This window comes from Calypte anna, chromosome 2 (genome assembly GCF_003957555.1).
Source record: "Calypte anna isolate BGI_N300 chromosome 2, bCalAnn1_v1.p, whole genome shotgun sequence".
In the NCBI taxonomy this organism is placed as follows: domain Eukaryota; kingdom Metazoa; phylum Chordata; class Aves; order Apodiformes; family Trochilidae; genus Calypte; species Calypte anna.
Genome location: NC_044245.1, coordinates 57,852,913 through 57,865,515, shown reverse-complemented (window position 1 = coordinate 57,865,515; position 12,603 = coordinate 57,852,913). Strand labels below are relative to the sequence as shown.

Here is a 12,603-nt window from a genome sequence, read left to right as displayed (position 1 = left end):
AAAAAAAAAAAAAAAAAAAAAAAAAAAGACAAGGTGAACATTAGCTTGATGTATAATGCATTTTAACATCTATTTTGGGGACCTGACTTGTCCAAATAAAAGAACACATTAAAAAAAAAAAATTAAAGAACTAACACCTTTGTAAAATTTCAGAATAATTTTACTGCACATTAATGTATTTTGATTACTTGAAAGATAGTCTTGTAAAAAGTGTCTTTTCAGTGCTTTTCAGTTATGTACAGGAAAAGTCAATAAAGTTGACAGAAGCCTCTCTGCACCAAGGACAGGGCTTGGAAAGCTTTCATGAAAACTTCCAGCTGTAAACAGCTGTATGAACACATTTCAGTCCTGGCCTAATGCAACTACAACTTGGCAGCAAACACGTTTACATCAATCTGCCTTCATGCACAGGCCTTTCTTGGGGTTTAACACCCAAGGTATGTGAGCCATTGTTTATTCCACTTGATTGCTTGGTTTAAAAGTTTATTTATATCTCTATCTGCTAAGCAAAATGTTGCAAGAAATTCAGCTAAAAACCTCAAATTGCAAACACCATCAATTTTCTCACCTTCTCATGCCATTTATGTCTGTAGTTAAATTCACATACTGAGCAAGAACAACTGCTTCAAAATCGGGTACAACTGATTTTAGCCCAACTAGAATTACATGCCTGCATAAATTTAACTTATGTACCTTTTCATTTTGATTTTTGATTCTTTATTCCTTAGTAAAAATGTTCACAGCTACAGTTACTGTTTTTTCAACCCCTGCCAGTACAACAGTTATCTGGTGGCACCTAGGGAACACCTCCCTGTACATCAGAAAGTTAAAAAATGCCAAGCAAAAACCAGACAGTTTGTGACCTGATTTAGAAGGATTTCATTCTCCCTCTACAGTCTGGGAGAAACCAGTGGGGACTACATTTGCAGAGTTCAGAGAGAAGTTCTGAGAGAAAATGAAAACAGTGTGTGTAAGAATTTTACTCCTTCCTCAGTCCACCCCAGGGCATGAGGCTTCCACCCCCTTTACTAACCACTGCTTACTGTGGTGCAGGCCAGTCCATGCTTTGTCTTGTCTTGTCTTCTTTGGAGAGAAAAGAGAAACCAACAACTGATCTGTTGAATTTATCAGCATTTGAATCAGTCCTTATGACAACAAAGAGTTGTCAAACTGCAGATGTATCACTGTGTGTTAAAATAGTGTCAGATGGTAAGCAAGCAGAAGTGTATGTTACCAACAGGCCCACTTTTCTGGTATACCAAAGTAGCTGTGGTTCAAAGCCTTTTATTGCTCACTCAGAATAAGGGAAACTATTATTTCTGGTTACTGCCAGATTAGAGGTGATGCTACACAAGAGATACAGGAATGCTTTTCACTTTGGAAAAATTTGTTCTGTGCAATTAAACAGAATCCATTCAAGAGGCCTTTTCTGGGGTGGCTTTTTCTTTGATATTTGCAGTCAGATTCCTAAATCTGCAGAACCCTAAATCTGCATCTCAGACTCAGAATTATTGAGGAATACTGAGTGCTGTCAGTCTTTAAACTGGAAATACTGTTCTCTTTAAGAAAGGGAACATTATGTGAAGAAGTATTTGACAGAAACACCTGAAATTGAGAATGCCCCAAAAATATATGTATGTATGTGATACAGAAAACTATTGAACATAGGTGTTGTGGAAGTGAGACTACTGTGGAAAGCACAACACTACTTTCCCTTGTGCTTCTCTCCTTTTATGTGAGAGCATTAAAATCTCACTATAGGTTTTTGGCACAAAATATATTTTAAATTAGGAAGTTTAGAAATTCTTGTTCTTTTCCATACGGAAGAACAAATGCAAGGGAAGTACCCAGAGTCCACCCTTTAACAATAAAAGTCTCTTTAATTCCTGTTGCTCCTATTGGTTTGTTAATGTGCTTCTGCTCAGCCCAAACGTTTCTGCTTTAAGGTTGTTCTTTATCTCCACTCTTCCAGCTGCTGGTTTGGATTTTTTCAGAACTGTAGGAACCTAGGCAAGATGCAAAATGGCCTGTTAATACATGCAAAGCTACTCTATAAGCAGCAGAACGAAATAAAGCTTCACAGAGGCCTGAACTCTGATTTTTCTTATTTTCAGAACACTATTCCTGCCTAATCCCCTTCAGTACATTTCTCCAAGCCAGAGTCAGTATGTGCTGGAGTTGTTTTTTTACCAACACTTAGGGATAATCCAGTTGTAGCCATAGTCAACAATACACAACAAACTACTTCCACCTGCCTAATAGTGGCAAGGGAGGGGAAGCAAGAAGAGGAGTTTATCTGAGTGTCCCTCTTATTTTGTAGCCACTTTGAATGCACTGATATTTCCCTTTTATAAGTATCAGAGTGCAGAACAGAGGTGGGCAATACAGTCCCATGAGGTTTGGCAGGAAAGGATAGTCAATGGGGAAAATGACCCATACAAAATATTGCTAATCTGAAGATGTTCTCCTTGGAATCATTAAAATGGCTTGGTACAACAGGGCTCAAGGATGTCATCAGCATCAATGGCAAAGATGACTGCTGTGCATGAGGAACTACTGCAAACTGTAGACTGTGAATAAGGACATCACAACCATGACACCATTCTCTAGAGAGATGTTACAGCTAGGACTTGTCCTCATCGTTCTTTTCTCTGCACCTTCTCTTTTATGAGGCGGGGACTACAGATCCAGAGTTAGTATGTGAGTGGGAGGGGGAGAAGAGCCTCTGTGATGTCCCTCAGTGTGAAGAAACTGCCGTGGCAGCTCCAAAGGCAAATTAAGGCTGTTCTAACATTAGCCTGAGCTTCCCTTGGACTTCCATGTGACAGTAAATACAGCTTGTCTCAAGGAACAGCCTGCAGCTTCTCTTCTGGCAGCAGTGAGCGTATCTTATTGCTCAGGCGTATCTTCACAGTGGCTTCCCACCCCATTCACTCCAGCTCAGGGGAACCTTCTTTGTCAACTCAAGAAAAAGAGATTGAGCTGAATTTCCCCATGATCTCTGGGCCACCCTCCTGCAATGGCTTTTCTCCTGCTTTAGAAATGAAGTGTACATGCAGAGTCTGAATCAGCCATACGTACGTGAGGAGGTAGCGGAGGTTCCAGGTGCCGCCCGAGGAAGGAAAGCAAGCGCCGCCATATCAGGCCACTTCCCAGAAACATAATCCCTGTCACCAGCCAAAATATTCTGGGGTCCTACCAAGAGAACACTCTCATCAGTCAGTGCAACTCCCTCTTCAGAAAAGGAATTACCCAAAGATAATCTGTTGCTCCCCAGCACCTCCTCTACAGGAAGGAAGTAGTAAACTCCACCATCAGCAGCCAAGCTCCACCTTTGAAAAAGGTCCATTTCACAGCAAAACACTTTATTTAGGAATGACCATAGTGTATGCTATTACTGTCCCATGCAGTTCTCCTTCCTTCCTTGGGAAGTCTGGAAATTCAGTCAATTTAATTTAATTGATTTGGAATGGAAGAAGTCTCTTTTATTTGTTTTGGATTTTTTTTATTTTAAAGATAGCAGGTAAAATTGTGCATTTGTAGCCTCAGTCTGTACCCCCACCAGTCTGGGTGTAACAATGTAGCTGACAGTCTGGAAATACCCTGGCTGTTTACCAGAGACCCTTGTTTCTGGAAGACAAGGCTGGGCTTTTCAGGAGAGCAGCTGATCATGAAAGAAACCGGAATACTGATTTATAGCAAGTTCTTACACAACCATAGTTTTGTCTTCTCATTTCTTCTCCATGGATGTAAAAGAAAAAAGGCTGCAATACTCTGCTGTTATCCATACAGTAATTTGCTTATAAAAAAAGTGACTGGTTGAACACGTGACTCCCTGAACTTATGTTCACACACAAACATAAACCTAGAGCTTTGCCTGAATATAAAATTCACTGTAAAAGCAGGGCCCATGTTTTTTTTCACTGATAGAAGCAGCAATCATTCCTTACCTCTTCAAGAGATGACTCTAAATTCATACCAAATGCAACTCCTATGAGTCCAAAGAGAGAGAGAGAGAAAGTCCCCATAGTCAGCTGCAAGTTCAATCTCATCATCACATTACGGTGGCTAGAGAAGGGAGAAACATCTGTAAGGGGAACCCAAAAATTGATTTGCTGCTAAACTGCCAAATTCCATACAGTGGGCACTAAAAAACAGTGAAACAGAGGAAGTCATGCTGGAATTAACAACCCAGTGATAAAACACATGAAACAACAGTATAAAGAGGCTAAACTGCTGCATCAGGGAACCTCTAAGCAGAACCTGCTGCCTTAATCATCAGCAGACTTTCCAGCAGCACTCTCTTCTTACAGGTGACAATAAATTTCCATAAACATTTTTGTGTTCTCATCACTATCTGGCTGGAATTTATATGTCCATATTCATGAGCAACAAAAAATTACTGCTACATTGCATATTAATTTTGTAAAGAAATAAAATCGGTAAATGCTGCGAACTAAAAACTTGAGCCAGTTTTGAAGAATTCCATATTCAAGTCTTCCTCAACAGGATTTTTGCCGTTTCCTGATATAGCATCCACCAATTGCCTCAACAGGTAACTCCCCAGTAAAGAGGAGAAAGAATATTAAATACTGATCTCAAAGAGAGAGTGGCATGTGCTTGCAAATGCATGCTACTATTGTTTTCTGCAAGGCAGCTGAATAGTTGTGAAAAGTGTAGTGTACAGAGAAAATATTTGCTTCAAATTTATTAATTTTTGTATCACCCAATAGAGTGCTAATGCAACTTGTACTGAATACCCGAGTCACCTAGCCTAGACACACTCTTAAATAATTCAGTTTTGTTGAATTAAGAGTAAATTTTCCCAAGTAGAATTTTTGTGAATAGCTTCCCAGAAGGACCTAGGAGAAGCCTGGTTGCTCCAGCTAGTGAAAACTGATACCTAACTAAAGAGAACATATTAATCAGGGTGTCTTGTTGCTTTGCTTCATCCAGTTCACTGATAAGTGCAATGCCTCTTCTTGTTTTGTGACTTTTAAGTCCATTCAAAACCTCATGAAGATGAAACTCCCTGATTTTCCTTGGAGGCATATTTAAGAAAGACTACGCAGTATTAACTTCTGCTCAGCTTTTGGCAGTCCAACAGACAGAGTAGCTCACCTGTCCAGGTTGATAAAGATGATGCTTTCTGAGTCATCAATCAGTACTCTGAGTTCACGAGCTTCATTTGCAAGCTCTTCAGCTTCTCTGTAATAGTTCTCCAGCAGCAGCTCCATTTCCTCTGCATGATCAATCCCAGACGTACTCTCCTCACTGTGAGCAACAAGTTACATTTTGCTGGTTAGCTACATGATGTATAGAAGTGTATTACTGGCTGAGTTAAGACAAGACACAGGAGTTGTGGGGAACAGACGCTAGATCTGAAAATCCAACCTCTTCACTGAGAAACCCCCATCAATACTAACATCTTAAAATAAGAGACATATTTTTACATCTATCAGCTGATCTGCACTGGGAGCCAATTATTTGCATTTTATATGCACAAGGCATGCACAGCACCACAAATCTTACTTTATCAGATCTTAAGAAGCTACAAATTTATATAAATTTTAAATTATTTATAAATTTTCTATTCCTAGAAATTATTACATTATTAAAAATTATTACAAAGTGTTGGAATTTTTAAAAGGAGATAATTTTTGGCGCCCTCAAGCGGTGGAAGCTAGTAACGCTGCAGTTAAAAATGCCAAGAATAAAAAACCCGAAAGTCAACACACCCACAGTTAAAGAGTAAGGGAGGTATTTTAGGTGTGTGTTTAAAATGGTTTAGTTGTAAGCTGTTTCAGCTATACACAGTAATTACTGCAAAATGGTTTTGGAGCAGGAAGCAGCCTAGGAGTGGGCATCAAATGGAAGATGCTGCTCCCTCCTAAGTGAAGTCTGTGAGAAAATTTTAATTCATGGACTGACTGCTGACAATCCCTCCTCTGGAACAGGTATGTATGTTTCTAGTGGAGTACTGGATTTTTCACTGTCTAGATGAAAGCTGAGGCACCTGATATCCACAAGAGCTTGAAAATTATCAGTAAAGCCAGAAAGCTTCTTCATTTTTTTCTTCTGTGGTATGACCTGATTTCTCTAGAAAAATTAAATTTCTCTAGAATCTCTTAGCATTGCAGACTGCCAAAGGAACATATCTGAAACCGTTTTCCAAGAAAATTAGTGATATGACTTAAGAATTAACCCATTTAAGATCAGTTGGCACCTTTAACAGAACCCCTAGTTTCTCTCTTACAGAGCAGAAAATCTGAGTTAGCCAGGTTGATTTTAAATTCCTTCACACTTTGAGATTATTATTGCATGCAGATGAGAGGAGATTTGAATTTGATTATTGCATGTTTTAAAGCCTTAGAGCATTATCTGCTATATAATGGATCCAGCTATTTGATCTTTACATCAGCTCCTGTGTGGATATACAAAGAGAAACAAAACACATACGGGCATGAAAATAACTGACATATAATTTACTTCCATTATTTAGCCTCCATCTGTCTCATGAATCTTTAAACAGTCTGCCAACCCTTCATGAAAAGATAGAGTATCTCTCTTGCCTTTCTGGGCTCAGCTCACCACTCCTGCTGCAACTGATCTCTGATGGCACTTACATGCCTCCAACACCTTCTCAGGCTTCTTGAGTTCATCAAATACCATGCATACCCTGCACCAATCCTGGGTCCAAAAGAGCTGTCCACACACTGCCACTCTGCCTGCAAACGTGCTGGTGTGCCTGGTGTGCCTGTGCACAGGCTCCCTTGCCACATCCTGTAGCACACTTTTCGGTGCTTCTTCAGACAACCTCAGAAAACCTCTTCTACCCCTCTGCAATGGCAGTGTCTGAATAAAGGGATGGCTTCAGGTTCCTCCTGACATGAAGAGTGTGACCTTGGTATCTCTCCTAAATGTTTATACACACCTATCACAAGGCAAGAAGAGATTTGCCAGCAGCTTGTGTTAAGTCCAAAAGAAAGCTGAGAGCAAAACCAGGGTAAAGATTGGCTGCTGGTTTAGAAGCAGCCTGAAATTCTGAGCCCTCCTGATACCACTACTCCAGCAGGTGAATTAGAAAGGCAAATTGTATTTCTGCAATACCCAGTTTCTGCTGCACATTCAGACAAACTTTGCAGGGCAAGAAACTATCTCCTGATTTCAAATGAAAAATACTATATGAGCGGTATAAATATCCACATGCAATGTGGTTAGGCAAAAGTATTTATTAACTTTGCAAAGGACCTCAAAAGTAGTTGTTACCTACTGAAACATGTCTTTATGTCCAAGATTTAAATACAATTCAGCCCCAAGCACACTGGGAGCTGATATTATGTTTTCAGGTTTTAGATTTTGCTAAGGCTGCTGAGTGTGTGTTCTTGAGAGTGTGCAATAGGACTACTTCTGCTTGTGCACCTTCCCTGAAATGCTGCTCTTCAGGTGCACAATATTGCTCCAGAGCCTCTTCCCTTTAGGTTCTGCTGGTGAGCAAATTCTAGGAGGAAGTTGTTCAGAAGATTTCTAACAAAGGCAGTGTGGCATCTGACTTATTCAAGACAAGCTTTAAAATCTGCCGTTTTATTTTTTTGGTGAAACTGATGAAAATTCCCAGGAAGTATATATCTGTATTGAACAATAACATTTGCCTCTCCCTCTACTCCCATCCTATTCCTGTCCCTTTATGTACTAGATAAGCTGGCCTGCTATGCTGAGAACTATTTTAAACTGACTAGTGCTAGTGGAATCCCTCTCCAAAATGGCAAATAGAACAATTTTTCAAGAAGCAAGCATTAGGGCTTTAAAAAATTAGAAAGTCGTCTTCTTCCTGCTTTTTGGAAGGGAACACCCAGGGTAGTGTTCAAGTTGTCCTTAAATTATTTTTTAAAAATTACGTGGTATCAAAATATACATACAATACTTGTGGATCAGTCCATTTAGATATACAGAGCTCTTCTATTAATTCTTCTTCATCTAAGATCTCCAGAATTGTTTCTTTGAAAACTTTAAGATCTGTTTCCAGTTCTGACAAGCTGAAGAAAGAACAAACAAAAGGTCAAGTAATCTCCACTGGCACCAGTGCACAAAGGTAATCTCTAAACAGCTTTGCCAGCCAGCACCCTCACCAGATGGAGTGGCTATGGAAGGCTTCTTTGCAGGGTTCTACGATCTCTTTCAAAAAATTCCCTCAAGACCACACACTTAGCAGTGGCAGTTTTCTGTCTGGGGACCAGCAAGCTACAGACACACACTGAAAAGGATTCACATGTGTTTTCTGAATATATTTGCTAAGACAGAAAAAACAAGACTCCCGTGAACACGTAGGGAGCGCATTTGAGCACTGCCATACCGGAATACATGAGGGTATCAGTATATTTAGTACTGGTAATCTTATAGCAGTAATCCAACAGCTCATCTTGTTTTACATTCTGGGGAATGTTTTTATGATGCTATTTTATTCTTTTAGGTAATATTTTATTAGATACTATTTAAGAAGCTTGACTATTTCTGGCAACACAGAATTGATTTCCCTTTTTCTGTTTTTCCCCCCTATCGCGAAATATTTCATACAACAATTTTTACATTTATAAATAAGATGCACAATTACAGTAATTCATATTAGATACCATTTTTCTAACATTTTATTTACATGATTTTCTATAGTCATCTTCTAGTCTCTTCATGTCTTACTCTTATTTACCTCTTGCCATTTTGCAGGAGAATGTGTAGTTTACTCCTATCCACAGACAAAAGCTTGGGGTCCACTAGAGCTTCCAGTGTCTCAAGGATCTGAGGCTGCAAAGTGTTAAGTCTCTCATGCAGTTTGCTGATCTAGATAACAACATGATCCTTCATAAGAATTAAAGCAATCCCTTCAGAACGTCTTGGGCAACTGACTCCTGTCTCTGACCAGAGTTCACAGTAACAAGCAATTAATACGTAATTATCTGACTCCTGCCCAAGAGGTAAAAAAAAAAAAAAAAAAAAATCTCAGTGCTTCTCCGTGACTTCTATTTCAGCTAAAGCATATGTCTAGAAATTGACTCAAACTTGTTTTAAAGTGTCCAAATCACAGTGAAGCCATCACAACCTTACTTATATTTTTTCCAGTAACAAACTTTACAATTACCACTTTCTTGGGATGGCAATGGAAACAGACACACACACACAAAACCATAAAATTTAAACAAACAAAAGTCAGAATCAAAAAAGAACCCCTACAACAAGCGACGAACATTTATACGAATGTGTATGTATAAGTATTAATGAAAGAAGACAATCACACTGCCTTTTCTATGAAGAAAAAAATCTCAAAAGCAACTTAAATGAAAACAAAATAGCTCACCCGGTACTGCAGGATTGCTTCTATGGCTTGGAACTCAAAGGGCAGGGAATATGTAACCAGTTGACCTTCCCCAGCCAGCTGAGATGCTAGTTCTTTGACAAGCCTGCGTTCCAAATTTAAATTACGATAATCTAGTATCAGAAGAAACTCTGGTGTTATGACAGCCTTCAAGAACTGAAAGAGACAGTAAATATAGGAATCTGAAAAATAAAGACCACTCTGAAGACTGTCTTCTCATGACTATGCAATGCATTTGATAATTTAGGATTTGATAAAGCCACTCGTCAAATGTCTTTTCAGAAGGAAAACAACAGAAATTCATGCTAACTGCAAACCACGGTTCAGACACAGCACTGCTGCTGCTGATATTCTTGAGGAGAAGCTCCTCATAAGCCTTTACTTCTACATCAGTAATATTTCTCCTATGCTTAACTAGGAAAATTATCATTAACATGTATTTTTGGTAAACCCATGCCTCTGATTGCTAGGTAGAACTCCAAAGCCACATTTACTGCTAGATTTCATTAACAACCTGGTATTTCTTACAGTAAAAACACTGTAAGAAAATGCAAATCCAAGGAGAAGACACAATTGACATTTACAGGTAGCTATAGGGAAACCATTACCTCCATTCTTATGATGATTCTGTTGTTTCTAGTTGCAATGCTCATTAGGTGTTGAAATCTTAGATCTCGAGCTTGAAGACCCAATTCCTGGTACAATTCGGTTTTCTTTTTTTCTAAAACATTTTTAAATGAAGGTATTTAGAGGATAAGCATGTATGTATTACATTTTAGTCTATTACTCAGTCCCACAAAAGAAAAAAGCTGTGCTGTCTTTAAAGAAGTTTTCCCTCCCACTGATTCCTCAATCTGATTTATTTTTTACAAAGTTTAGAAAACTAAGTCTTGAGTGGAAAAATAGAAGTCTACATATAAGTGAAAAGGTTTGCCACAACAATTCATTTTATGTCAGAAACCAAGTGCCTGGTTTGAGAAAGCACGTGTAATCCTACAGGACAGGAAACATAAACCAGGAAAAGTAGCATGCTAGTCAAAAAGGGAAAAGACAAAGTAAAAATTACCTTCCTGTTAGAGATGGTTTATGTTATTTTCAAAGTATTGCTTAAAAGTATTGGATAAATTAAAACAAAAATCTCCAAACAAATAAAACTAAAATGAAAACTCACCAAAATAGGTACTGTTTCCCTTTGTGTCAAGCTTCATCTAAAAGAGTGGGAAAAAAACAACACTTTGTTCACAGAATTAATATAAAACATGAAAAAAAGCCTAACACTGTATGCATTTGCCTAAAAGTCTAGTGGAAAACACATTAAGAAAAATCAACTTTTTATGCCCCCCCTTTATAATTCAACCCAGCTGGGAAAAATACTGCACCAAATTGCTATACATTTCACCACCAATGCAGACACACCAAACAAAACCAGGCTCATCTGCATGATGATGTTCCTAAGTAAACCTCAAGAAGGAGGTAATTTAAAGGGGGTAAGACTTGTTTTGGCACAAGAGTGCATCTTACATTTTTTGTTACAAATGTTGCTATTTTCTCTGGAGCAATCTGAAAAATTTACAAAGACTATTCAAAAAGTAAGGACTACCACAAAATGGGTAGTTAGGCCTTGGGTCTATGTAAAGTAAGCTAGTAACCTGCATCCAACTCTTTGTCTTAGCACCTGTCACTGAAATTACTCATTTAACACTTGTATCTCCTAGTAAAATTACTGGGGAAACTGCAAGGTCTGGTTTAACTTTTTTGTTATGTTTTGTTATGTTTTTGTTAATGTTTGCTTGTTTCTTTATAAACCATGTAGCCTAGTTCTATCTTACTGGCTTTAAAAATAACTTTCCATGAATCAAGCATCCCTGAGCACACATTCCAGCAGCACTGCAATGGGTGTTACATGGCCATGCTGCAAAGGTTCTCAATAAGAAGGCCCTGCCTTCCCTCAGATGCACTACTGTCACTCATGCAGCCTGAAAACAGCTTTCAGGCTCATTGCAAAACCAGAATACAGGAGCTTATTTTCCCCAGGTCCCACGCTTGCTTACAATTACAGCTACAGGAATTATGAAGCTGCTGTAAGCTTAACAAGAAACCTTCCACCTGCAGCACTTGAAGAGCTGATGTGCCTTCACAATTAAAAAGAGCTACCAGCAGATGCTTTAACATAGAAAAACAACTTGATGAATACTCTGTACCATACCGGTCCTCAAGCCAGAACACCTTAAACCAACAGCTTAGCACTAGGGATGTTCTTTGGGAGACCGATCAGTCTGCTCTTAGGATGCTTTAAGGAAAACAAAACCCAAGCAAGACAGACCACCGCCGGTGGAAACCCTTGCGTGTACTTACCACAGCAAAAACAGGCGAGACGCTGGCTAAGGTGGCTTGGGAGGCCTCTGTTGTAGCACACCGATAGAATACACCTGAAGACGGATAAGACACTTCCAGCACACCGCACTTGGTACCTTTATATCTGCCTTTACCCACCTACATACCGCCCCGGCATTTGCCTCCCCATTCCCCGGCGGGGCTGTCACACACACACACACACACACACACACACACACACACACACACACACGCACGCACGCACGCAAGCCCCTCTCTGCCCACACTGCCCATATGGCGGGGCCTGCCGGGACGCACGGGGGAGGGGGGAACCCCCGCAGCTCTGCGGGACCAGGGCCCGGACGGGAACGGCCACGGCCGCACAGGCCAGACGGGGCCGGGCCGGCCCAGCGTGACTCCTGCGACCCAGCCCGGCCCAGCGCCGCCGCTTACCCGCCCAGAGCAGCCCCCGTGGGCACGGCGACACGGCCACTCCCGCGGGCCAGCCCTGGCCGGGAGGCAGGCCCAGATCGACCCGCGGGCCGGACCCGCCGCCCGCCGTGCCCCCCCAGCCGCGGGGCGCGCAGCAGCAGCGGCCCAGGGCGCGGGGCAGCAGCGCGGCGCGCAGCATAGGCGCGCAGCATAGGCGCACAGGCCCCACGCAGCTCCCGCAAGGCCCGGCCCGGCTCTGCTCAGCGCGACTCTCACTCAGCGCGCAGCCGCGGCGAAGGAGGAAGCCGGGCGGCTGATGGGTTGCCCTTGCGCAGCCGGGGAGGAGCGGAGCTGGCGGTGGCATCGCGCTGTGGGCCGGGCCGGGCAGGGCCACGCCAGGCGGTTGCGGGACAGGGCCGCCGCCGGCAGCCGGGTTGGAGGTTCGCCCCTGGCCTCGCCGGCGGTGGCCG

General features: G+C 41.2%; 1 protein-coding gene across 1 annotated transcript; it reads right to left on the bottom strand.

Annotated features, from left to right (window-relative positions):
- Window positions 1-45: 45 nt before the first annotated feature.
- MRS2 (magnesium transporter MRS2) lies at window positions 46-12,561 on the bottom strand. Its single transcript, XM_030444877.1, has 11 exons — window positions 12,410-12,561; window positions 11,723-11,796; window positions 10,539-10,575; window positions 9,976-10,088; window positions 9,350-9,523; window positions 8,705-8,835; window positions 7,920-8,036; window positions 5,122-5,274; window positions 3,951-4,068; window positions 3,082-3,195; window positions 46-2,006 (listed from the first exon to the last, which is right to left on the bottom strand). Exons 1-11 carry the CDS (start codon window positions 12,495-12,497, stop codon window positions 1,896-1,898), a joined length of 1,230 nt encoding a protein of 409 aa, XP_030300737.1. The 5' UTR covers window positions 12,498-12,561; the 3' UTR covers window positions 46-1,895.
- Between the last annotated feature and the right edge of the window lie 42 nt (window positions 12,562-12,603).